The 26,031-nt window shown below is 39.1% G+C and overlaps 1 protein-coding gene across 2 annotated transcripts; it reads left to right on the plus strand.

Moving 5' to 3' along the window:
* Nucleotides 1–179: 179 nt before the first annotated feature.
* On the plus strand, nt 180–24,514 carry LOC137790400 (glutamate receptor ionotropic, kainate 1). Of its 2 annotated transcripts, XM_068584607.1 has the most exons (16): nt 180–553; nt 9,456–9,623; nt 9,758–10,015; nt 13,320–13,501; nt 14,006–14,059; nt 14,410–14,583; nt 15,182–15,325; nt 18,680–18,787; nt 19,323–19,364; nt 19,707–19,820; nt 19,906–20,109; nt 20,211–20,434; nt 20,890–21,008; nt 21,236–21,453; nt 21,960–22,185; nt 22,319–24,514. In XM_068584607.1, exons 1-16 carry the CDS (start codon nt 469–471, stop codon nt 22,606–22,608), a joined length of 2,610 nt encoding a protein of 869 aa, XP_068440708.1. In that variant the 5' UTR covers nt 180–468; the 3' UTR covers nt 22,609–24,514. The 2 variants fall into 2 exon arrangements, with proteins under 2 accessions (XP_068440708.1, XP_068440709.1); XM_068584608.1 differs by lacking the exon at nt 19,323–19,364.
* The last annotated feature ends 1,517 nt before the right edge of the window (nt 24,515–26,031 follow it).

A 26,031-nucleotide genomic window follows, 5' to 3' on the forward strand; every position in this document is an offset into this window, starting at 1 on the left:
ATTCTCATACCACAATATAATTTTAATACTGTGATATAGGCCAGTTCTAAATTTGAATTTTATTTTGAAAGCGGTAATCTAAAATACCAATTTGTATGCATGCAGGCTTGACAGGAGGAGCCCAGCGCACGGTCCTCCTCCTCAGTTGCAGCTGACAATTCAAGTGTGCACCAGAAAATAAAAACATGATGATAAGAGGGATGTGTGGAGAGTGAACATGGGAAGCAAAACCTTACTGGCACATTGAGGATTTTAGAATGGAAAAACTGGAGTTCTTTTGAACAGTTGCAGCTGCAGGTGGAGTGTGTATTTTTGTTGTTGTTTTTCCTCACAATGTGTGAGGGATGGATGTGGGTCGGTTGTCAATATATTTCCGTTATGGATACAAGGACTGGCAAGTTATCAGCATGAATTACCAAGGGCAGAAAAACTGATATCAATGTTAAAGTCGACTCTGGAGAGAGGACCATGGCGAAAAGGAAGGGACTGTTATTTTCACTGCTGTACTTTATAGCAGAGTTCTGGCTCACTTCACAGCAGGTCCTGAGAATTGGTAAGTAGTACATTAGTCAAATTTTTCTTTAATGTCATTACTCTTTGTTGACATTAATACTTATATAATTACAAGACCTTGGTTGGTCATTTTATTTACATCATATGTTATTTCCAATATCCCACAGTAGCGTTGCTTCTCTCTAAAGATAACCAAATTAATATTGTATTTAATTAGAGACCGCCAGGGTAATAAATGTGCAGCTCAGGTGTTGTAGCTCAGTTAATGGAAGCAGGTTAAGTTCTGACGATGTCAAAGCAAACTTTAAATAAAGAAGGAACCATTAACCTTCGGTTTTAGTTGTATGTGTTGCTGTGCGATTATAATACTCCTGTCACTGGATGATGCAATCATATTATCAGCATCCTGTAACAACCCTAATAGGTGCATGCCATTTGTTATTTAATAATCATCTTATATTGACTGTCATTTGGGAGAAAAAAAAGGAAAATCCTTCAGAGACTTACCATGTTCTGATCTTTTGTACAGTATCATTCTCCAGCAAGTTTGATTGTTATATTTTTTTTTCGCAATGGAGGTAAACTGAGGACATATAGTGCTACAGTCCACATAAAACAACTCTATTGGTTTTCATAAACATCATGTTAATCCACTTTTGTTGGCTAATGCCAAATTCTTTGTTCCTCCATGTTGACAGGCTGGTCAGATGAGTGATTAAATTGGGCTATGACTTCATCTGAAAGCATGTACTGTTGGCATGATGATCTACTTGGCACTGAGGAATGTGAAATGGATACAGAGCTAAAGAGTACAGGGTGGACAGTCTGAGTGAAACTGAGGCGTCTCTTCTACAAACAAATTGAAAAGTTAATTAGACTTAGTGCATGTATGCTGATGCGCAATAACGTCCATGAATATGGATCTGTGTCCAAAGTTGTCTGTTAAGCCTTTGAGAGTTGACAAGAACTCTGCTTTCACTTGTAATTAGACAAACAGAGCTCTTGCTCCAACTCTTCCCCTTTGATTTCTGATGTAACTTTGCGACAATGAGCTGCGTGGTGTTTGCGGGCAAATTAATGGGCTCTGCTCCTTTCCCATTGGTTATCCTTCATTCCTCTAGTGGGTTAGAAGATTGCATCACAAGAAAAAAAAGGACTTTTTAAATTCAGGCTTTGGGGCTCTCTGCTCCGTTCAATGCCCGGGGCCCACTTTTAAAAAATCTCTCTACTTGTAAAGACTTCAACATTCAGACTTGTACTGTTGCATAACTTTGAAGGCTAATAGGCCAGTGCCACCTTCCTGTTCTAACAGTCCCGATCTGTTCTCTATATTGTTAATCTCTCTAAATCATCTATCACTCTCCGAGGCCACCTAATCTTTGTCATTCTCTTCATGACCCGCACACATCATAATCTCTCCCATATGGTGTGTGGCTTCGTTCAATTAACATTTCTCTGTCTTGGCAAGTGCTGCTATCAGATTGTGACTGGCTTCCACTCTTTTCACTGGGGTTGGTAATAATGGTAAATCTTCTCCCTCAAGCCCTTAAACAACCAACAATAATCTTCTTCATCCAGAAAGTCTCTTCCTCAAATATGGTACTCAGGCAGCGACAAAATCTCATCGTTGGGGAGAGCACAGAAGCAGCAGCTTGTGCCTTGGCCTCCACGCTATCGTGCTGTTTGTTAAAGTACTGAAATTAGGTGGATTTGATACAGATTATTAAACATGATTTGTATTCTTTCAGTCTAAATGTTTTGTTGTTGGGTTGCGAGCAGCTATCCTTTAAACAGAGGAACCTCAGTGATCCACATCAAACGAAGATATTAGACTGGTTAGGACCTCCTCATTCATTCACAGTCTGGCATGAGTCCAGGTTGGAGTGGTGCTGGTGGTGGTGTTGAGGTGGGGGTCTCACTGGGAACTGGCCCAGGATGGGGAGAAGGGATTGAGCAAAACACTACGTCATTGTGTTCCTCTGCTAAAGACTCTCCTTCATGTGATAATTGCGCAGAGGCACAAAATTACAGACTAGAATCAGGGACTATCAGCGCCTTAATATTAACGTCATACTTTTGATTTCTGGATTAAAAAAGCTCCATCCAGCTGCCTAAACGTGAACCCTGTTATTTCTCTTTCTCTGAGCCCTGAAGGGAGGAACAGACATCTATAAAAAGCTAAGCCTAAGGCTTTATCAGTATTTGCCTGCAGCATGAGCAGAATCTTTTGTTTTTGTGACCTCCCAGCATGCATCACCCCACAGCATTGTCTGGCCTATTAAAGATGAGACAGAAGCTCAGTGATCCTGAAAATTATATTGGAAAGTAATTAACAGTAGCTATAGCAAAGATTTACATTCCACCTTTCTTTATAAATTGCATTCATTATGAAGCCCTGATCAGAAAACGTGAACTGTGCAATCACAGGGAAGAAGTTTTTCATTGGAAACAAAGCTGGGCTATAATATGCAGGTCTTCACATATTATTTTGTTTTTGAGGGATGCGAATGGATGACTGCATTTTTCTTCAACAATGCACCGTACAGTGTATCACAAGACAAGCTTGTCTAGTACCTGCACCTATTTTTTTTTTTTTTAAATATTGTTTCTCTTGTGTACACTTTACCTATCTGATGCTGTAATCTTGAAAGTTCTCCACTGCTGGACTAATAAAGGAATATCTTACCTTACAAGCTCAAACTTGTATTTACTTAAGTATAAATGATCTCAGACACCTACAACTTTCTGGTGCATTTATTTATTTGCTTGGGTTCTGAGTGAGAGCATTGATGTGTAACATGCAAACAGAAAGTGTGAGATGCTTGTCTAACTCGGTGCAGAATGGGAACGTGCACTGCACCATGATCCTTTGATCCAGTTTTAAAATTACATTTAAAAAATATCCGCATAGCACTACTAAAAACCTTGTGTTCAGGGAGGATTGTTTACAGGCCAAAGCATCATAGCAGGATCAATTTATGGACACAAAAAAGCAGCTGCTCCACTCCGAGTTCCCTCCAGATGTCTGAGCTCATAACCCTGCCTATAATGCTGAGCCCAGTCACCCTACAAAAGGTAGTTATTTTCAGCCACTTATATTCCTAATTTCATTTTTTTCGCTCACCTCCCAAAACTCATGACCACTTATGAGGCATAAAACATAGATGAACTGATCTATCAAGAGCTTTGCCTTTGGCCTTTTCCAGCAAAGCAATATGTATCTATATTATCTATACATATATATAATATGCCTTCGACTCGGCCCCCAGCAGTGACTTAATCCCAACCCGGAGTGTACAATTCACTATTTTTTATGGACGAAAAGACCATGGCCTCGGACTTGAAAGTACTGACTCTCACCCCGACTGGGTCGATATCCCCAAACCTCTCCTTCCCCCAGCTGTGCCATGAGGCCACCTTGTTGGTGTTGGCCGAGTGCCGAGTTTAGGACACGTCTCTCACTTCAGGGAACTAATGGCTCATAGAAATAACCACGGTAGCCCATATCACTGCAGTATGCCCTACAGTGCTCCACGTGGAACACGGTTGTAAGCCTTCTCCAAGTCCAAAAAACACATGTGGACTGGATTGGCAGCCAGCAGCCCTAGGGTAGAAAGCTGCTCCACTTCCACTGGATTACTGTTTCGCGGCCAGGAAGCAATCTGCATTGCTTCTACTGGATCTGAGTCTAGACAATTAGTTGAAGCCTCCTTTACCGTATATTAGGATAAACTTTCCCGGGGATGCAGTGTGACACCCCAAAAATTGAAGCACACTCTCTGGTCCCTCTTTTTGAACATTGGAACAACCAACCCAGTTTGCCGTTCCACAAGCACAGCCCCCAACCTCCACTTGAAACTGAAGATGTGGTCAGCCAAGACAGCTTAACAATGTCCAGAGCCTTCAGCATCTCAGAGCAAATCTCATCCACAACTGGCGCTGTGCCACTGAAGAGCTTTTTGACTACCTCAGCGACCTCTGCCAGGTCTGCCATGGATGTAGATTTCTTCCCAAGTCATCCCTGAGTCTCTGCCTTCTCCACGGAAGACGTCTCGGTCGGGTTCAAGAGCTACTAAAAGTGTTGGAACTGGAAGCCACAAAGGGCATCTTCTTTAGTCAAGGATTCAAAGATCATTATTGTCATTTATGTAACACAGGCATGCAAAAATAAATTCAGTTGTAGCCCATATGTAACACAAGCGCACGATAAAAAAAAAAAAAAAAAACAGCAGTAGGTGTGTGTGTATGTGTGTGTGTGCATTTATTTATTTTTTTATAAAGCAACAAAAAATAAGTCTCTCAGCAGATAATATGGTCGAAATCATCACATTTTCATCAGGAAAACATTGTCCATCGACGAACATATGGGCTCAACAGTCATCAAATCTGATTTTATCCACCTTTTTTTTCCGCGACCGGACATCAGACAGCCAGGAGCATGCTGGGTAGTGGAGTAGCCTTAGGTTCTAGCTGGGTTAGCTTTGCTTCCATCTCGGTTCTCCTCCCACTCCTCCCTGGGGCAGTTTTTCATTTTCAGTTGTTAATGAATGTATTCTATCATATGCCATTCGCGACAAACACGGAAGAAAAACCCGAACCAAATAAACACCAAAATTTAGCAAACTTCCAGGGAGGCACTGGCCAAAGTGTACACGCGCAGCTCTTACCATAGCATAGCATTCTTAGGTTGCTGCGACGATAAGCACAGATGACCTTCACACTACACCTACACTCAGATTTCATGACCCCGGCCTCGTTGGGAATGCACAACATATTTTAACGGAGTAGTTTCCCTGCCAGCTCTAGCTAGCTCCAGTAGGTACGACTCAATCATACGTTATATAAAAACGGCCTGAAACAGTTGTCGGATTTTTAAGGTCCACCAAGTGAAAACTCTGCATAGCTCTAAGTGTGCGAATATCTCTTCGCACACAAAGGGGCTCAAATGTCTGCCTGAACGGTAGAGGAACTCACATAATGCCCCTCTGGACATCAATGTCGACTCAATCTCATTGGTCCACAAATGTTAAGTTAATTATTTTCCTGGTGATGTTCAAAAAGTTTTGTTGGGTCTTTTCATTGAAAATGCATATCAAAATCAGACCCACCCTTATTTTTCAACCACATATATAAGCTTATTTGAAATCCTTTTAGACGTGAAGTGGAGTGTTGTTGCTGCTTCCCTCCAGATGTTTGGAAGGTTGATGGTGGTCATGGGCGTGATTATAATTGAGTGATTATACTTTTGTACTCTGCTGCACAATAATCAAGCTAACAGATGGATCCGTCATTTCCTTATGCAGTGTGTAATCATCTCAGGTGTATTACTAATATGTGCTCAGCTACTTTAAACACTATCAATATGTTCAGTCTTTTGCTGATGTTTACCAGCATTGATTACTTAGACCAGTGCTCTTCATGCTGAGCTGCAGATAATCTGCAAACACACACATTGAAGGTCTGTTCTCAGGTAGTGAGGAGAGATACATGTTTTCTCTCATCGTGGGATGTGTCTTTCCACCAAGCTTACAAGAGAAAATCAATGAGTACAGTACAATAAAATAGATATATTTCTCTTTTGATGACATTTAGAGTTGTGTGTAAATAGTTTAGCTCATCGCACACACAATTATCAAACTTTTCAAACAAATACACATGTTTGAATACTGGCTTTTCCAGGCAGAGTTAATTAATTAAAGTTTATTAAAGGAGCTAATAGGTTTGTTTTTGTCTTATGCACTTTGCCGATACATATTTTGGCTGCATTTTCAGCATTTCATCGAGATGGATGCATGACATGTTATTATGAGTGAGATAAGAGGTCAGCTGCAAAAATGTAAATCAGAAAATCTAAATAGCAGCAGCTTTTTTTCATTTTTTACACAAACTGCACTATCTATTTTTAAAGACTTAGAATGTGGAAAACACATTGGTTGATTGGAAATGACACTGTGATGCTGGTCAAAACTATGTTTTTTTTCTTCCCGCTTTTACATTGAAAATACATCACAGTTAAAAAAAAAATAGTTGGCAAATTTAGATTTTTTTTAAAATTTTGAAATACAAGTTTAATATTTCCGTGGGTAGAATGAATGACTTTAATGGGACCTAGCAGCTGCTCAATGAGGCTTGGTAACCATAATTAGGATTGGCTCTTTCAAGCATGCTTTTCATGAGCAGGGAGTCCAGACAAGGCTTTCTCAGTTTGAGGTTTGAGGCTATGCTACACCAAAGAAAAAGGTCATTCACAATCCAGGTCTCAAGGGGGGCTTTTTAAAGGCCCTTTCTCCTCCCAAATCAATCACCATTTTGCAGGCAAGTCTTCAACCACTGTTAGAGAGTGCATTGACCTATTGCCATCTGTAGCCTCAGTATTGAAGTGAGGTAATTTGCAAACTATTGTAGTATCAAAATGGTATTTTCATAATTTGTGGTCATGGTTTATTGCTTTACTTTGAAAATAGCAGAGCTTTCAAAAATAACTTCAGCTTTGAAGTTTGCATTGTCCGTGTGATTTTTCCTAAAACAAAACATGTAGTGTTCATTTTTGATTTGTATCAGGATAAAGAAACTGACTAACCCAGTTCAGAACTGGCCTTGTTTTCATCTACACTCATAAATGTAAATGTGGTGAGAAAAACATTTAACATTGAATACATTACTTGAGAAATCCTTTCACTTCAGGGCCAGATGTTTGAAATAATTTACATTTGAAAGGCTTTGGTAAAATCAACGTGCAGGGGCATTTTCAGCCGGGATAAGAACACTGAATCTCACGCAAGTCTGCCCGTCCATTATGCAGGTGGTGACAATCCAGTGACAATCCAACGTTTTTTTCTGGCCTTAATCCTAATGCTCTTCATGCTACACTTTATGTAACTGAAATGTATAACATGTGTGTGTGTATATATATATATATATATATATATATATATATATATATATATATATATATATATATATATATATATATATATATATATATATATTTATATATAACCAGCCATGGCATGCTAGAGTCGTCCTGTTTTTGGAGCAGCACAGTGGATTAAAAGAGTTGAACTGTTTTTAGAATGATCTCCTCAACTCTGACACAATCCCCTCCCTATGGATCTGGCACACACATCCGGCTCAACATGACTGTACTTAAACGAGAAATGTATCTTGAAATTACACATTGACATTTGCATTCGTCAGGGTTTATTGCACGTCCTATAAAGCAGGAAATGTGAGATGGCACTGTCAGACTGCACCTACTGAACAAGTTTTCAATAAAGAGGCAAATAAGACAGCAGATAACTGCAGTGTAACACAGATTTTAATATTGGTTAATATTTGGGGAGATTATTTTAGTCATTCCTTACTTTATGAAGGTTCATAAGTAAGATTACCATTTGGCGCCTTTTCAATTAGGCTATTCGTTTGTCTATATTTATATAATATAATTTATGTGAGATTGTCCTTAACCATTAGTCTGAAGTCAATTAATATATTAGTCAATTGATAGAAATCCTATTAACTATTTACCATTGTAAACTGATTATCATTGGATTTTAAAATATTGCTATAACAAGTAATCCGGGGATGTTATCGGTTTTTGGAAAATTACCAGTTAACGCATCCTTACAAAGTATTAGTTTCACCCTTAATGTAACACAAACAAGAGTATCAGGTTTCCACAACGGCATGTTAGACGGTTGGCTCCCTCATGTTACCTTCAGGTGCAAGTTGGTACTCAAAATAATTACTGTGGAGACAAACACGATAAGAAAATCCTGTTTGCACGGCTGATGATGATGTTTTAGCGAATGAAACAATTCTAGTCTCACAATAAACAAAGTGCAGTTTTTACATGAGAGGAATGGATGATGATGTTAATCCACTGCAACCTCCCAGTCGTTCATCTCTTACACTGCGTTGTAGAAAGAGACAATGAACCAGCTTCTCTAGAAACAGTTTGGGGGTTGGCTTTGTCTCATGCTATGATCGAAAATAATTATATAATTAACAATTAAGAACATGTTGGATTATTACAGACTGACCACCACATTTTGCAAAAAAAAAAAATCCTTGGTCCCATCAGCAACACAGATATTGTCATGGGATTAACCATTCCACATCTTCTATTAGAAAACCAAAATGTTTATACACATAACAGAGAAACTAATCAGTTAAAAAGAAACATGTGGAGAAGAAAGAAAACATAACGTATTTAGAGAGTAAAGCATTAGGGTTTTTAATGGAAGATGGAAAATAGTGTTTTGGCACCCTGAAAAGAAAAACTGCTTCACAGTAAATTACATTATGTCTTGCGGCTTCACTATATGATCCTATAAATCAGAAGCCGATGGGGACACGGTTAAGTGTGATTTCATTGAAGGTGATTGTTGTCTAGAGCAGTACATTTAAAGATTAGAAATATGACTTTGAGGCGAATGAGTGCAGCGGTTCATCTGTTGAATTACGGTTGCAAAGGAACAGAGAGGAGAAAAAGATGGCATATGTTATTAAATGTCTGCCAAGATAATGTATTACTGTATATGTAAAGCCCCTACATAGATTAGCTGTGAAGCTGGTCTATAATGAACGGTCGGTGAAGCATGTCTACCTCGCCAAATCATCCCACATGGCATTGTGTCAGCTGGTGAAATTCAGGCCATGTAAATAGGGTGAAGTCAGTAAAGGTCAAGCTTTTCTCTGAATGAGATTAAAATCCTGTCAACTCAACCGGGTCCCTAAGTAGCATTATGTGGTCCAAGTTAACATAGAGAACTAGGCCACATTATGCAACTATTAGAATTAAGTTGTTGTACCTTCAAGCGCTATAAAGGGGTAGAATAATGAAGCTGAGACAAGTCATCCAATCAATAGTTTCTCTGATATTACTTCATTGTGATCTGACTGTTGCTTTTACATCACCACTGTTTCTTCTCTTCTTCCAGGCGGCATCTTTGAGACCCTTGAGAATGAGCCAATTAGTGTTGAAGAACTGGCCTTTAAATTTGCTGTAACCAACATTAACAGGAACCGGACCTTAATGCCAAACACCACATTGACCTATGACATCCAGAGAATAAACCTATATGACAGTTTTGAGGCTTCAAGAAGAGGTAAGGATGATCTCATTTCATTCTGAAAGCTATCTGTGTTGAATAATTCATTTAAGTGATTGTTTATGACACAAGTACCTTTCCTGTTGGTCATTTGTTATTTTCGCTCTCCACTTTCTGTTTCATTACTTCAGCCTGTGACCAGCTGGCTTTGGGCGTTGGGGCCGTATTTGGCCCTTCTCACAGCTCATCGGTCAGTGCGGTGCAGTCTATTTGTAACGCCCTGGAAGTCCCACACATCCAGACACGCTGGAAACACCCCTCAGTGGACAACAAAGACAGCTTCTACATTAACCTCTATCCGGAATATACCTCCATAAGCCGAGCTGTGCTGGACATAGTACAGTACTACAAGTGGAAGACGGTCACTGTTGTCTATGAGGATGCAACTGGTGAGTGAAACCAGTAAAGCATTGACATACTTCAGCAGCCAAATATGTCCAAATATGTGACCACGTCCAAAAAGTTGTAAATTGGATGTTAGTTTTGTGCATGTGTGAATACTGTTTGTGTTGAGCTGATTGTGTGACAGTAGTGTGGAACCTGAACACTAAAGTGTGTGCTGGTGGGAGACAGGAGAGACCGCCACGGTTTTTAATACTAAGCTAAGTCATGAACATCCTTGTACAACTGTTGCAGTCCAGTTGATGTTGTTGATCATTGTACATTAAGGAATATGACTTGAACAATATTAGCTTTTACAAATCCTGGCCGCAAAATCTCATGGGAGGTGTGGTTGATGAATGCCAACAAAAATATTGTGTTTCATATAAATTGGAATTTTCACTAACTGACATTGTTCATTATCTTACAATACAGCCAGAGAACCCCAATGTTCAGCTTCACAGATGGGGGAAAACATTTAATAATAACAAGATCATACATAGTTCATCTGAAACTACAGGAAACAGAGTGGACGTCTAGAATTGATTCTCTTCATTCAAGATGCTCCTGCAAAGACTTTGATTTGACAAGCTTCTGTGCAAATGTTATCAAAAATCACTAAATAAAACAGATGATCTGAAAATGTTCTCAACCTTCAGTTGGCATCTTGGTGGTCTGGTATTTATATTGTAAAACTAACAGGAAATTTAAACTAGGTTTCAGACTTCAACAATATTTTAGAGTAATTGATGATTTCATATCATCACTAAAATTGCAGACAGATTTTTTTTTTTTATTATTAAAGAATAATGTCACAGAGATAATGATTTATGATAAATGTGCTTTGAATCATCTGACAATTTGCAACAATCTGAATTAGCAACCAGCCTCCAAACTGTAGCACAAATAACAATGTAATGTCTCTTACCTTTTTAAGAGCATCCTCTTTGACTTTGTGTTTGCAAATGGTCTCCACAGGCCAGACTCAACAGTCACAGCAGCAGATATGTAGAAGGTCAAGGTGCTCCCCATTCTCTAATCCGGTTACACGTTACCCGGGTAAAGCAGAAACTAATATTCTCATCGTGTGCATGTTGCTTAGAATGTATTGCAACAGGTCATTTGGATATATATATATATATATATATATATATATATATATATATATATATATATATATATATATATATATATATATATATATATATTGTAGTCCTGCTGTTGAAAAGATTCATATTTCATTGCATCAACAAGTCGTGTGCCATACTATCTGCATGGAGCAGAGGCTGGCACACTGGCTTCTTTTTTTTTTGGATCACGAACATATGTCACACACTAGCTTTGCTGAGGCAATTTTGCTAGCTGGCTTCATTGTGGATGATTAGTGTTATATGCTGGAGGTGTTTAGCTCGACAACACAAACTCCACACCGGAGTGACTTTTCAAAAGTCTCTATAACGTCGAATGCAACATCCGTAGCGGTTCGAATCTACACCAGCCTCATGTGACTGTTTTATTTTGAAAGCTGCTTCCAGTGCTCCTGGAAGTTGAATTCAGCTACGGCAGGATAGCGGTGATGACGGGCAGAGCTTCTCAATGCTGATTGGCTTTCACATATTTCAACTCGGGCGAAAAAGCGAATATTCGCAAGGCTTTTTCTCAACCATTTGCAACCCCGCGCACATTTTTCAACTCGGGTGAAAAATGTGCGTTGGGTACGCCAACCATCGTTGAGAAGCTCCGCCCATCATCACTGCCATCCTGCTGTTGCTGAATCAAACTGCTGCTGGTCCGCCTGAAGTCGAGCTGGTAGCGTACGGATAATATTATTAACACTGACACGATGGAGTTTGATGTTCCGACGTATGTGGAATTTAGTATAAAGCAGAGCTAGTGGTTATTTCCATGGTAGATGGCGAAAGCTGTTTTTACGGAGATAAGCCACGCCCCCTTTCTCGCCCAAATAACATTCGTATTTGGTGTGAACGCAGCATTACTATGCTAGACCCGGCAGTTTTAAAACTCATTGTGACCCCTGATCTAAAAAGTTTGCCTACCCCCCGATTTATAAGCTTCTGTTTCTGCTGCTACTGACCGCGTCCTCGCTGCCCGAGTCGGGCCTTCTGTGGTTATCGGGGAGCTAGCTGCTGCAAACACTTTTTATTTTGTGCTGAATTTTCAGTGTTGTCTACTTAAGTTCAAAAAGCACTCGACAAGGCGCGATGGAAAACAGGTGTGAGGTCAGCGCTAGCTCGTGAGCTAACAGCGAGCACTAGTTAGAATTATGCTAAAATTACAGGATTCTGGCTTAAGAGAGTGTTTATTGGTTGGCGTGGTACATTTTTTATGTGACAATATTATATTTTATAAAATGTAGCCTGTAACGTGGTGGACATGATGACAATTGACCTGAGTGTATTCAAGAGTGCTCACTGCCCCCTTGTGGCACAGTGATGAACTGCGATATCAAATTTGCGTCAATGTAGGAAAAAAAAGTGTGCTACCACTTTCGGTTAACACTTTCAAAATACAATAACTGAGACAATTCTTGATTACTGTGCTCAAGTTAGAGACTTAAACCTATACCCCCCTTATTTGCTGTTAAGAAAACAATGGAAATAGCAAAAAATAGCGGTTCAAGTGATGAGCAAACGTTCTACTGGCTAGACTAATTTAGCAGGGTTTTTTTATAGGGTTTTCTGTCCATATTCTCAGATAAATGGTTGTAAACTGTCATACTGATACATTGCAGTGCCTCTACATAAATGAAGAAACAACGATGTTAATAAACCTGTTCCCAACCCATGAGGCTTTGAATGTATGCCAATTGCTGTAACCAATGGATTATGTTGTGGGATGCTTACAAAATAATCCAACATTAGAATGCAAGATTCAGAATTGAATCTACCTTGCCAAGTTTCAGATGGACCAAGGGGAACCCTCACCTTATCTCATCTGAGAGAGCAGATTTTTTTTTTTTTTTTATGGTCTCATGCTCTGTTTGTGTAATGTCTCTAGAATATCCATCTTAATTGTGAAACTAAATATATGTATGTATGTTGAGACTGCAACATACAGTCACTGAACATACAGTCACTGAAGCAGATAAATTAATTGTATTTGAAAATAAAATACGATGAAATCAAAACATTTAATTAGAATCAAAAGCTGATCATGTGTTAATTACATAGCCTATAATCCACTATAATCATACATAACCTTTTCATTTGGAGTAAAATGCCTCCAGAGGGTGGGTTTGTTGTTAATGAGATTGTCAAGCCTAATTATTACCTTTTTGGCTTTTAATTTAAGGACTGATTCGTTTGCAAGAGTTGATCAAAGCTCCGTCCAGATACAGCATTAAAATCAAGATCCGCCAGCTGCCAACAGGAAGCAAAGATGCCCGTCCTCTGTTGAAAGAGATGAAGAAGGGGAAGGAGTTCTACGTCATTTTTGACTGCTCGTACCAAACGTCAGCCGATGTTCTCAAGCAGGTGAATAACCAACATCTACTAGCATGTAGTCTATACTAAGCAATTGCCTTCAGGATTTAATTTATTATTTGACACCCAAAGTGCAATGTTGTTTCAGGAATTCAATTTGAATCTTTCAATGGAGAGCAGTCTGAATTGTTTTTGTGTTTCTGCATTGTGCTTGGTTTAATATTCACTTGTGCAAGTTAAGTCTTCTTCTATCCCCTTCAGAAATCCTATGAATATTGCCAAATCCAAGCAGAGCCTTTTTTTGAGCCAGACGTACACTTTAAGAAACAGAAGATTGATTAGAAACATCCGCTAACATGGCCAACTCACGTGGATACTTGTTATTGCAAAACATACTTACAAAACTAAATGAGGCAATTTGGAAAATGGGTCTTTAGAAATTTGAAAGAGTCTTTTGGTAACAGATGTGGTTGGATCCTTTTTGGGAAAGAACATATTTTTTATCCTGGCTGCCTGGAGAAAAATGTGAATATATTGTCTCTTATTCTTTTTTAGATCTTGTCCATGGGGATGATGACTGAATATTACCACTTCTTCTTCACTACACTGGTAAGAATATTGTTATCAAAGCACTTTTCTGACAGGAACTTTGACTTATGAGTTTCTCTCTGAAACAGGAATTGAATACCTTATGGATATGCATACAATAACAATGAACCATTGAATAGTGTCCCTCTATCCTACGCATGCTGAGAAGTGATTCTGTTATGCAAAGATTATGCAGATGAACTCAAACATCTGTGGTTTGTTTTCTAATAACATTGCTGGATGTTTTCAGTGCCCTTGGCGTAATTTCAGGGCAAATTGTTCCTTTACCCTCGCCGAATAACTCACATCCACTTTTGGATATGTTTTAAGGATCACATTCATTCTATATTGATGATGTTGTACTTCGACAGGACCTGTTCTCCCTTGACCTGGAGCCGTACCGCTACAGCGGGGTCAACATGACGGGGTTCCGACTGCTCAACATAGACAGTCCACAGGTGGCCTCGGTGGTAGAGAGGTGGGCCATGGAGCGACTGCAGGCTCCCTCCAAAGCAGAGACGGGAATGATGGAGGGGATGATGACAGTAAGCAACTTTACTTTCCTCCTTTCATTCCGCATGCCAAAGGTCCAGCAGGTGAAGGGGCTGTGCCTCTCAGTGGGCGCTCTCATCTAAACGATGTCCTCTCTGATGGCATTGGGATTGTTCATCTAGTCTACTGTAAGCAACTTGCTCAAAGGGTCAAGGAAAGTTCACTTTCTGTAAAAAGCTAAATATAAAATGTAAACTACATGGCCTGACCCTGTCAGATGAGCAAGGTTGGAAACAATATTTTTGTCATCAGCCAAGTTGTTTTCTGTACCAGAAACTATGCTTGAATATCAAATAAGACAGTTCTCAACATCCAGACATAATCACTGACAGATTAATATAAATGTGTAAACACAGAGCCTATTTTAGGAAACTGCACAGGCTTAATCTGAGCCCCTATCACCCACACAGGTATTCTGGATAACATGAGTCACCACATTGTGCTCACTGTCGCTGGTTGTGTTTTCAAAACTGGCGCTGCTTTGAGAAACCATATGCTGCTGTGCATGTATAGTACAGCAACACTCGCTATGTGATAAGTGCATGACGGACTCCCTGCTGATGGATGCTGACAGCCGTGTTTCTTTTTCAGACAGAAGCAGCTCTGATGTACGATGCCGTCTACATGGTGGCTGCTGCCTCGCAGCGGGCCTCCCAAATCACTGTCAGCTCCCTTCAGTGCCACCGACATAAACCCTGGCGCTTTGGATCACGCTTTATGAGCATGCTCAAAGACGTGAGTTTGGTTTATGAATGTGTGATACTTGCCCTTCTTCTTTTATCCATCCATCCATTTCACAGCCAATTTAATTTCCCTGGCTGCAAGAGCAGACACAATAGTGTCTGAGTGAGGAGATCTGATGTCATGAACAAGAAGTGCATGTGAAGATTAGGATGAAGAAATTGAGAAGATAATTTTTCTTAAGAGTTAGGGATTGACGTCACGTTCTTCATGTTGGGTCTTAGATAAAGTGGGTTTTCAGAGGGCTCCTGATGATAGCTGTCCATTGAGAGCTGTGACTTGTTATAAAGGGTACTCACAGGCTTAGATAATAAGATAATGAGAAATAAGATATCCTAGACTTCCTAAATACTTGTTCAAAAATATCTTTTTCTAGATTCTCATAGTTTCAAGTGTGAACGATGCCATAGTGACTGTATCCTGTAGAGTAGATCTTAGGTCATTTAAACTCAAATTGAAAACAATATTAATTATAATTTAATAGTCTCACTGGTTGTGTTATACTTTCTAATGAGATGTTTCTTTGAGAAATGAACTTTTCAATTGTAAGTGCAGAGAGAATGCTGAAGGGCACAGGACATGCCACACAGTCCAGAGAGCAAGGTGTGAGTAAATGATCTTTTCAGCTGTAAAGCTGTAGCAGATATTGTCTGTCATTAGACTTGTGATTTGTGTTTTTACATAAACGAAATGGGAGGCAGGCGTGTGGCAGGTGGAGCTCGGGTGACTGAGGGAACTGCTGGAGGGTTGCAGGTCTGACATGACAGGAGAGGGGAACACGGGACAAGGAGACATATTGAAACAAATGTTATTAAGCAGTACACCACAAGAATTTGATTTCCTTCATGTTTCACTCTATCAAGAAACTTGAAACTTTATTGATTCGTGTCTGCACTATATCAGCACACCATAATGTAACATGGACAACAAACAAAACAGACCTGATGTTACCGTGGTGGATCATTTACAGAAAGTCATTTTCAGGTCTCTGCAAGGTGAACTGGATACTGTACACATACTAGTGGCTGCCTGGTTGCTGTAAAATACATAAGACATCTGTGGTTAGCTTTGGAAAATAATCAGCGGTAGCATAGTTTACATAATTTAAGTTAAGTTTATTAAAACAAACTATTGATGTGGTCCTTTCAGGTTGTGTTTTATAACTATGTTGTTTGTGTGTCCTTGAATTGAGGGGTGCTGCTCTCTGACTCAGCCTGCACTCTGATTGCATCGGCAACGGAAGGCAAACATACAATTTCCCCTGCAGGAATCAAGGCTGTATCACATATTTAATACTTATAGTTAAGTTTGGCAGAGAAAGTTTCATGAAGAACTCACCAACTTACCAATGAACAGGCAGAGCATGTTTGTTTGTGAAGGTCTGCTATCGAGGCCTGCAGGAGGAGTACAAGAATCAGTGTCTTTCACACAATGACGTGATGGCCTGTGCAGTATATTTATAAAAAATCAGTGAGGTTTAAGTGGTGTGTTGGATCTCAATCTCGTCCTTTTCCTCAATCTGAGAGGATCCATGTCAACACAACATGTACAGTAATGAGACCAACACATGGTCAAGAGAGAGACTCTTTTGATTGGTGAGGATTTAAAAAGAGACTTAATGACACAAATCAATCTGGACTTAGGGGTTAAGGAGGCCTCACAGATGTGTGCGATAAGACTGTGTGAAGCGGACTAATCAAAGATCAACTTCTCCAAATGATACCCTGCAATCTCTTATAGATGCAAAAGATCGTTGCTTTAGAAAGAGATGTCAGTAACGTAATGAAGGGGAAACGTTTTCTGTGATGGCATGAAGTTTAATCTGGGATCTTATGTTTGTGTGTGTGCATTGCCACATATCGCAGATATTGCACATATTAATGGATCCGGATACATTTATTTTGGTTCCAGTAGATTAAATGTAATTATTTTCAGATACAAACTGACTGATGTAAGTTTCTGTTTAAAGGCCGAAAGGACAAGATGATGAAACATAAGGCTCAGCATCATTCGGCATCTCTTAGTTTCAATACACCTGTAATTGATTTCTATCAAAAAAAAAATCCTTCGGGCTGATACAGCAAGAGAGTCGAATGAATTTGGAGTATTTGGTAGAATCTAATGATGGTGAAGCAGGACACTTACCCAGATGATTAGATTGTATGACAAGAGGCAAGAGACCACCCAAAGACCCAATCGGGTTCCCCCTTATCCTCAGAAGTCATTTTTTTCCCTCAGAGAGTTTCAGTGTGATTTGTAGTGATTTGAAGCGTTTGCTAGTACCATGTGTTCATTGGCATTTGGTTTGTGTGACTCCTAGTGTCCCCAATCATTTTTAGTTCCTAATATGCACACTCACTGTGAGCGGCACCACCGTGAGCCTCAACTCACGTCCTTTAAAGATAAACAAGTGAGACAGCTCTACTCCCATATACCGGCTTTATTTCCCAAACGTATTTGTCTATTATTATCTATGTCCATTTTCAAATATAACATTATTATTGTTATGCTTACCCATAATCATCCACATGTTGGAATCAGGTTTTTTTCCTCCTCAAAACACCAACTGTGCAGAAATAGGAAACTGCTCACACCAAGCAGTAGATTATCAGTCACAATTTCCAGTTTGTCAATGATTATAGATAACTGAGGGAGCAGCAGTGTGTGTTTGTTTTTATTAATGTAGGATTAGATGATTTATATTAAACATAAATAAGAAAAGTCTTTAATAGGGACATGAGGTTTGATATAGACTATAGACGTCATGGCCTGAACTGCTCTTTTAATGATATTTTCTGTCCACTGATTCACAACCAAGCAATAATTACATTATGAAACGCCATTGACTGGACATTGGCAAATTTACAGAAGGTGCATTGCTTTCTTCCCATAAAACATTGACTTCTCAGCTCCCTGCATCAGTGCAAAATAGAGAAGCAGCTCATTTCTCTAAGCCCCTGTAACAGAGATTTAACCTGACTGTTATTCAGCTGAGCTCACTTCATTATCAACTGCATTCAAATATCTCTGAGCTCTGCTGCCCCCCCGCTGCTCTCCACTTAGACAGAGGCCATGCCTGCCTGCTCCATTTACATCACTGTCCAGCATGTTATGTACTCCGAGATACTTAATATTTCCTTTGAGGATCCAGCCAATGCAAATAGGACCATTAAGATGCAGTTAGCTTCTGTCAATGTTCTTTGCGTAATGTAGCACTCATCAATTATTCATTCTATGAAAACTGTTTTCATCTTTCCAGGTTTCTGCTTGACTTTGCATTCATGTCTATGAAAATAACAAAACTGGAGGGATTCATTGGTTTTGTTTTCTGCGCCGTCTCTGCCACAGGCACAGTGGAACGGCTTGACGGGACAAATAATTATAAACAAGACAGACGGCCTGCGGAAAGAATTTGATTTGGATGTCATCAGCCTCAAGGAAGATGGCTTGGAGAAGGTGAACTATCTGACTCTGACCCGTCTTTATTGTCAGTACATTCTGTTGTTGTTGACATCCAAGCACAGCTGAGCAGAGTAGAGAGAATAGACACAAAGAGCGACTGGTATTCACTGTAAACTCTTTTCTTTTCTAAAATTGCAGAAAGATGTTTTGTCTGTGAAACCGTGTTTTGACATCCGGTCACTAATTTACCCTGAAAAGAAACTTTTTGAACTGCTTTACCACAGCTCTTGCAAATAGTTGTAGTTGTACTTTTTAAGGTCAACAGTTTGTGAATGTTTCTTTAAACACTTTGACAATGCTGCTCTGCATTATTTCATGAACAGGCCTATGCACTACAAATACATTCAACTTAAGTCAAAACAGTTGGAAGTAAAGATTAAATTGAATGGTCAGAAATAAGAGCTGTGATCAGAAGAGTTATTATTTTCCACATTTGTCATCAAACCAATTCATCATCATTGTTTACTGTTTTTCCATTTACGTTCAGAGCTCTGTCATTAAAATGTCTTTTCTTTATTATTTCTGCAAGACAATCGCGGGCAACAACCGCCTGAATAAAGTGTGGAAAAAGGTCTGTACGTTAGTTGCCCTGGCAGGCTGAAGGAATATTGGCACCATTTATTATTATTTATTATTTGACTCTACGTGCTGCCCTCTGTGATGTCTCCCTTTAAAAAACAAAAAAAGACAAGTTTTAGGTACTGGTTGGACAAGGCATTTCAAGTTTTATATGTGTTTCTACTTTTTTCCCTACTCCACTCTCTAATCTCTGTTTGTTCTTCTGCTGTAATTTGTCAGTTCTTCGTACTTGTTTCTTTTCCCTTCTTTGCATTCCCTATTGTGATAACGTCAAGGTGACTTGGACAACTAGAGATTTTTGAGTGTGGTTATTTGATTTTTGTGTAATTTACAGATAGGTGTGTGGAACTCCCAAACCGGCCTTAATTTAACAGAAAACAACAAGGACTCATCCACAAATGTGACGGACTCAATGGCCAACAGGACCCTCATTGTCACAACTATCCTGGTATGAACTGAAGTAATTAGCAGGCAGCATTTGATCAAGAATGTGCTGATGAAACTGATGAAGTATGTTATGCGCCTTGTTCCAGGAAAATCCATATGTCATGTATAAGAAATCTGATAAGCCCCTGTATGGGAATGATCGCTTTGAGGGCTACTGCCTGGACTTGCTCAAAGAGCTCTCCAACATTCTGGGCTTCTCCTATGAGGTAAAGCTGGTGACCGATGGCAAATATGGAGCTCAGAATGACAAGGGGGAGTGGAATGGCATGGTGCGAGAACTCATTGATCACGTGAGTACCAATCAATAGTATATGTAAGAGAATATCTGAGCAATCATCGGTATGGCCTGTCATTACCTGACATTCTGCATGATGTTTTTGTTTTGTATCAGGTGGCGGACCTCGCCGTGGCCCCTCTCACTATCACATATGTGAGGGAAAAGGTGATCGATTTCTCCAAGCCCTTCATGACACTGGGGATTAGCATCCTCTACCACAAACCCAATGGCACCAATCCAGGAGTGTTCTCCTTCCTCAACCCACTGTCTCCTGATATCTGGATGTATGTGCTACTGGCCTGCCTCGGTGTCAGCTGTGTGCTGTTCGTTATTGCCAGGTAAAAGCATAAAAGCAATTTCTAATAAATGGGACTAACATTTGTGTGTGTGTATAAAATGACTATCTCTTGCTTCAGATATAATTATTTGTATATGCTTGTTGTAGTTGGTTGCACTTTAGGAAACACTGTTATCTAAAATAACATTTCACTTTGGTTGAACATTTAATTGGCCATTTGGATTAATTTATAGTCAACCATTCAATTTGGCTGCAACAAATATCTAAAGTGTTGTTGCACACTGCTGCCAAAACACCCCACAGTCATGTTTCTGTGTGAATGGTCAGAATTGAGTCAGAATGTTAAGATGTAAGTCGTTAAGAGGAGTTGGAAAAACAGAGATATTGCTGGTAGAGATGAGTAAAAATCAACTGTTGCAACAGGCCTACATTTGGTGTCATTATAAGGTCATGGAATTATGTATATATGAATAATTGTGAATGCTTTGCCTTCAGGTTTACTCCTTATGAGTGGTACAACCCTCACCCCTGCAACCCAGACTCAGATGTGGTTGAAAACAACTTCACTCTAATAAACAGTGTCTGGTTTGGAGTTGGAGCACTTATGCAGCAAGGTATTGGCCCACTTTCCTGCCATTGTTAAAGTGTTTTGTCATCATGCAGTGTTATACCTGGAAGTAGTTTCTCTTCAACCATTCCTTTCAAAATGTTTGTGGTGTGCTTGGAAAAAGAAGAAGACTGTCAGCGTTGTGGCTCTGTTGTGTTACATAACATATTGCTGTTGTCTAGTAATGTGTTTGTTTCTAGTGTTCATAATGCACCCTGCGTTTTTATCTTACAGGATCCGAACTGATGCCTAAAGCCCTCTCGACAAGGATAGTCGGTGGAATATGGTGGTTCTTTACATTGATCATAATCTCCTCTTACACTGCCAATTTGGCTGCCTTCCTCACTGTGGAGAGAATGGACTCACCAATTGACTCTGCAGATGACTTGGCCAAGCAAACCAAAATAGAGTATGGTGCTGTCAGAGACGGCTCCACCATGACCTTTTTTAAGGTAATCTCCTTTCCACTGAATAGTAATTGGGGAAGTAACGGTATAGCAATGGAGGGAGGCATGCAAAACATAACATCAGTTTCGATATGAATAAACCTGACATTTGAGCCTTAGTCATCAGTCCTCAGCCATTACAGTAACATGGGTAGGGGGTTAAAGGTTAGTGTCTTTGACATGTCCTCATACAAGCAGATTTATAGGAGCTTATGGACAATTTTTCCACAACAAATTCAAGGATTTATTGTTTTGTTTTTAGCACAGCAACTTAATTTGAATGAGATAATTGAATGTACTTGGGCAGATTTGTACAGACTTGTCACATCCAATCTCCTGCCATGCATCCGGATGATGGCTCCAAGCAGCAGATAGAAGCTTCTTTCATTTGACATGTTAAAAACAAGCGTCTACCAGTGACCATGTATCAATATCCTCTGTGTTGTTGTTTGTTGTGCTGACCATCAATGTACGTATATTGTTGTAAACTTCCATTAATCCTGATTCAACAGAAATCTAAGATCTCAACTTATGAGAAAATGTGGGCATTCATGAGCAGTAGAAAAAACACGGCTCTGGTGAAAAACAACCGCGAGGGGATTCAGAGGGTTCTCACCACAGACTACGCTCTCCTGATGGAGTCCACCAGCATTGAGTACATCAGTCAGCGTAACTGCAATCTCACACAGATTGGAGGCTTGATAGACTCAAAGGGCTACGGAGTGGGAACCCCGATTGGTAAGAGAGATGAATAACAAATTACACAGTAACAAACATAACCAATAAACACAACATATCTGTCTGCTAAACAGCAAATCAAGAAAGTATGACGCTGGTAATGGCAGCAATAATGTTTTTTATCCTGCTCTAGGCTCCCCTTACAGAGACAAGATCACCATCGCCATCTTGCAGCTTCAGGAGGAAGGAAAGCTGCACATGATGAAGGAGAAATGGTGGAGAGGAAACGGCTGTCCAGAGGAGGACAGCAAAGAGGCCAGTGCTCTGGGTGTGGAGAACATAGGAGGAATCTTCATTGTCCTGGCAGCTGGACTAGTGCTTTCAGTTTTTGTAGCAATCGGAGAGTTTATTTACAAATCCAGAAAAAACTTGGACATTGAGGAGGTGAGTGTTGGTCAGTGTGAATGGCACAACAAGTATTGACACAACAGCGGACTCAATTGAAGACTGTTAAGAGCTGTACTACACATTCCTGTTGTCATTGTTGTCTTCAGAGGACTGCAGTTATCACAGGGCCAACACAACTTTGAAGTGTGTTGAACTGCATCGTAACAATCAAAAAATAAATACTTTTTACGGGGTTATGTAGAGGGTTTTAGTTGTTTTGACCGAGAGCACATGAACAATTTAGTCCTAATTGGAAGAATACATTTGAAACCCTTTTTATGATGATAGATGGTTGTTGACTTCTGACATCTTGAATCTTGACCTTCTTGGCCTTGCTGTTTTTTTTTGTTGCAAAAAAACTGTATCATTTGTTTTCATGCCATGATGATGTGGGTAAGTAATGGTAAGTGTTTTGAGGCATGTTTGACATGCTAATTTCAACAACTGCAGTAGGTTTGAAAGTATTCTGTTATAAAATGTTTGCAATTTTCATATTTATAGCGCACAGTAACTTTGACATAACAGGACTTCCTCTTACCACTTTTGTATGTACTCATGTAAGGACGGTTGTTTCCACTTTGTTTGTTTGAATGAGTGTTCCCACAAAGTTGTATTCAAGTCGCTTAACACTCAGGCCATCAGTTGCATATTGTTCATACTTTTTTTGTTGCTTTTGGATCATATGAAGTTCAAAAAAATGCATGTATATGTTTCGTCATGTTGGAATTGTTTCAGAATGACTAAAGTTATGTGAGAACATTACATCCTTTAACTTTTTATTTCTGGTTGTATTGGTGTTGATTGCTCCCTCCTCTGCATGCACAACCTTTTCTTTTACTGGATGGAGAAGTTATATAATTGTTATAACGACTCCATGACTTCATTCATGAAGCGTTTGAATGACAGCAAGATGACCTGAGCGCTTGACCTGAAATAGAATGTCTTTCAAATTACAGCTTTTCCATTTTGAATATTTGATCATTTTGATACTTTTGAGTTTTATTTTTTACCATTTATTTTGGCTGTTTCTGGGGAACAATTTTCATGAGACACTTCACAGTCTCATGTTATCAGAGAACAGGGGTTATGAGTTACGTAACCTCAGGTTTGCTTGCATATTACTCTGTATATCACCAAGGTCTTATTTTTTTGGCATAAATAGATTCTTCACTAATCAACCAACTATTATTACTTTGCAAATCTTTATTCACCACTGGTGTAAAGCGGCACATTAAGCATTTAAAAAACACTAGTTTAAGTTGTGCAGGACTAGTCACACGGTTTAGAAAATCCTGCAGATGCAATTAACTATTTCTTTCCCCAAATATGACAGGACGACTGAGCGTAGCGTGTTTTGTCTCTGCATTATAGATTCGTTATCACATGAAGGATGACGTGACAGCATTTTAGGTTTGAAATAATTATGCCTGTGAGTAAGGACAGTTGAGTGAGATTTATAAACAACTGTTATGATTGATAAGTGTTTATAATTATTAGATATTTGACAGATTCCTTGCATCGTTTCAAAATAATGTTGATTTGGAAATGAAAGCCCAAACATTCAATGAGAATCGTATCATCACGAGCATACACACAATGACATTGCAGTTTGGATCATCTCATTTGTGTCACTGGAGAACAGATTCGAAAAAAAAGTGTACAATTAATTGTTCCTGGACAAAGTTTGAGATTTAAATTCAACTGTTTAATGGAGTTTGAATGAATGTCAACTGTCAATCTATTGAGACACATACAAGACATTTGACATGAAATCAGAATTCACCTTGTGCAGATTTGAACTATTAAAGTACCACGAGTGTAATGCTATAGCAAAAAGTCCTTTGCCGTACAAAACAAACCTTATGAAAAGAATCTGCCCCTATCAAGGGTTTTTTTTTTTTTATTATTTTGATTTTAAGGCTGTTCTTTTCACTGATGTAAATGTATGAATAAAGATGAATCCCATATACCCGTTTAAAATGTTATTTTAAATTGTTCAAAAAGCAGCACCTTTTCCACCACCAGCACAATGCAGATGTCAAACGGTCGTCTTTGGAATACATTTGACAACATTTGGGATCTGTTTATTTTGAAAGAGAGATATTCTTTCTGCGAAGAAGGCCAAATTGGAGTTTAATTGCATTGTGCTCTATCAACACGAGCACACATGTGTGCCACTTTGTTCTCTGGATGGCAGCTTTTCTTTAATTTTGGGAATATTTTCTGCACTGCAAAAATGACTCAATGTAAGTTAATTACAAACCAATGCAGCTGGCAGAATTGCAGGTATAATTTTAGCTTTGGCACTTTGCTCTTGACTCCAAATGAAATTCCAAGAATTTCGGCATGACTGGTAAATAGTATAACCTCTTTGACAGATCTCGTACTTTGTACAAATTGTGCCAGTGCTTAGTGTTAGAAATCCATTACAGCGAGGACTGTTAACACAAGAAAGCAAGTGTGAATATAATCTGTCAGTGTACAACCAGCTGTTTGTTAATCTGATGTTTGCAGAGCCTCCTAGCTTTTCTCATTTCAATGAGAGATTACAGTATTATGGTATTCATTTATAAGTTCATAGTGACTGCAGCACATCAATTAAGGTTCACTCAGAGAACATTTTCTCAAGGTTGTCTGAATGATTTAGGAAGGATTTGAAAAACTGTAAAAGACAGTTTTTTGTGAACCATTTGAGAACCTTTAGAGAACTTTGAGGGAACACTTCCTGAAGCTTTTCCAAATGTTATCTGAAGGAAATCTTCCCTGAAGGTTCTCTGTAGGTCTCCTTGAAACCTTCCAGGATTTTTCAGAGAACTTTCAAAGAATTGTCCATGAAGGACATTTAATGTGGAGGGAAAAGTTAACTTTTCTCAAAAAAATAGCAAAGAAGAATTTGAAAAATACTTAGAAAACCTTCAGGGAACAGTCCTTGAAGGTTCTTTGGAAGTTTTGGTCAGCCATTTAAGAACCTTAAGAGAAACCTTTATGGAACGTTCCTTGCAGGTTTTCTAATAGTTCTCCGAATGGAATGTTCCCTGCAGGTTATATAATGGTTCTCTAAATGGAATGTTCCCTGCATGAGTTCTAATCTTTCTCTAAATGGAATGTTCCCTGCATGAGTTCTAATCTTTCTCTAAATGGAATGTTCCCTGCAGGTTTTCTAATGGTTCTTTAAATAGAATGTTTCCTGAAGGTTCTCTAAACGTAGGGGTTTAAAAAAAACCTTCACAGAACCTTCAGGGATTACTCCTTCAGGGTTCTCTGAATGTTTACTAAAAAATACTTTTTTACAACCTTGCATAACACCTCAGACATTTTTTCTTCTTCTAAAGGTTCTTTAAAAGTTTCAGTTATGACCCCTTAAGGTTTTCTGTACGTCTAAAAGAAAACCTTACAGGAACATTTACAGACATTTCAGAGAATGTTTACTAAAGGTTCTCTGGAAGTTTTTTTTTTTGA

This window comes from Clinocottus analis, unplaced genomic scaffold (genome assembly GCF_023055335.1).
Source record: "Clinocottus analis isolate CAN_PGR_092001 unplaced genomic scaffold, fCliAna1.0.p SCAF_2, whole genome shotgun sequence".
NCBI lineage: Eukaryota > Metazoa > Chordata > Actinopteri > Perciformes > Cottidae > Clinocottus > Clinocottus analis.

Bases quoted from the DNA above. Each gene is read 5' to 3' on its own strand.
- LOC137790400 (XM_068584607.1), top strand. From the start codon at position 469: ATGGCGAAAAGGAAGGGACTGTTATTTTCACTGCTGTACTTTATAGCA. The intron at 9,624-9,757 runs GTAAGGATGATC...TCATTACTTCAG, and splicing joins TTTTGAGGCTTCAAGAAGAG to CCTGTGACCAGCTGGCTTTG. The intron at 22,186-22,318 runs GTAAGAGAGATG...ATCCTGCTCTAG, and splicing joins CGGAGTGGGAACCCCGATTG to GCTCCCCTTACAGAGACAAG.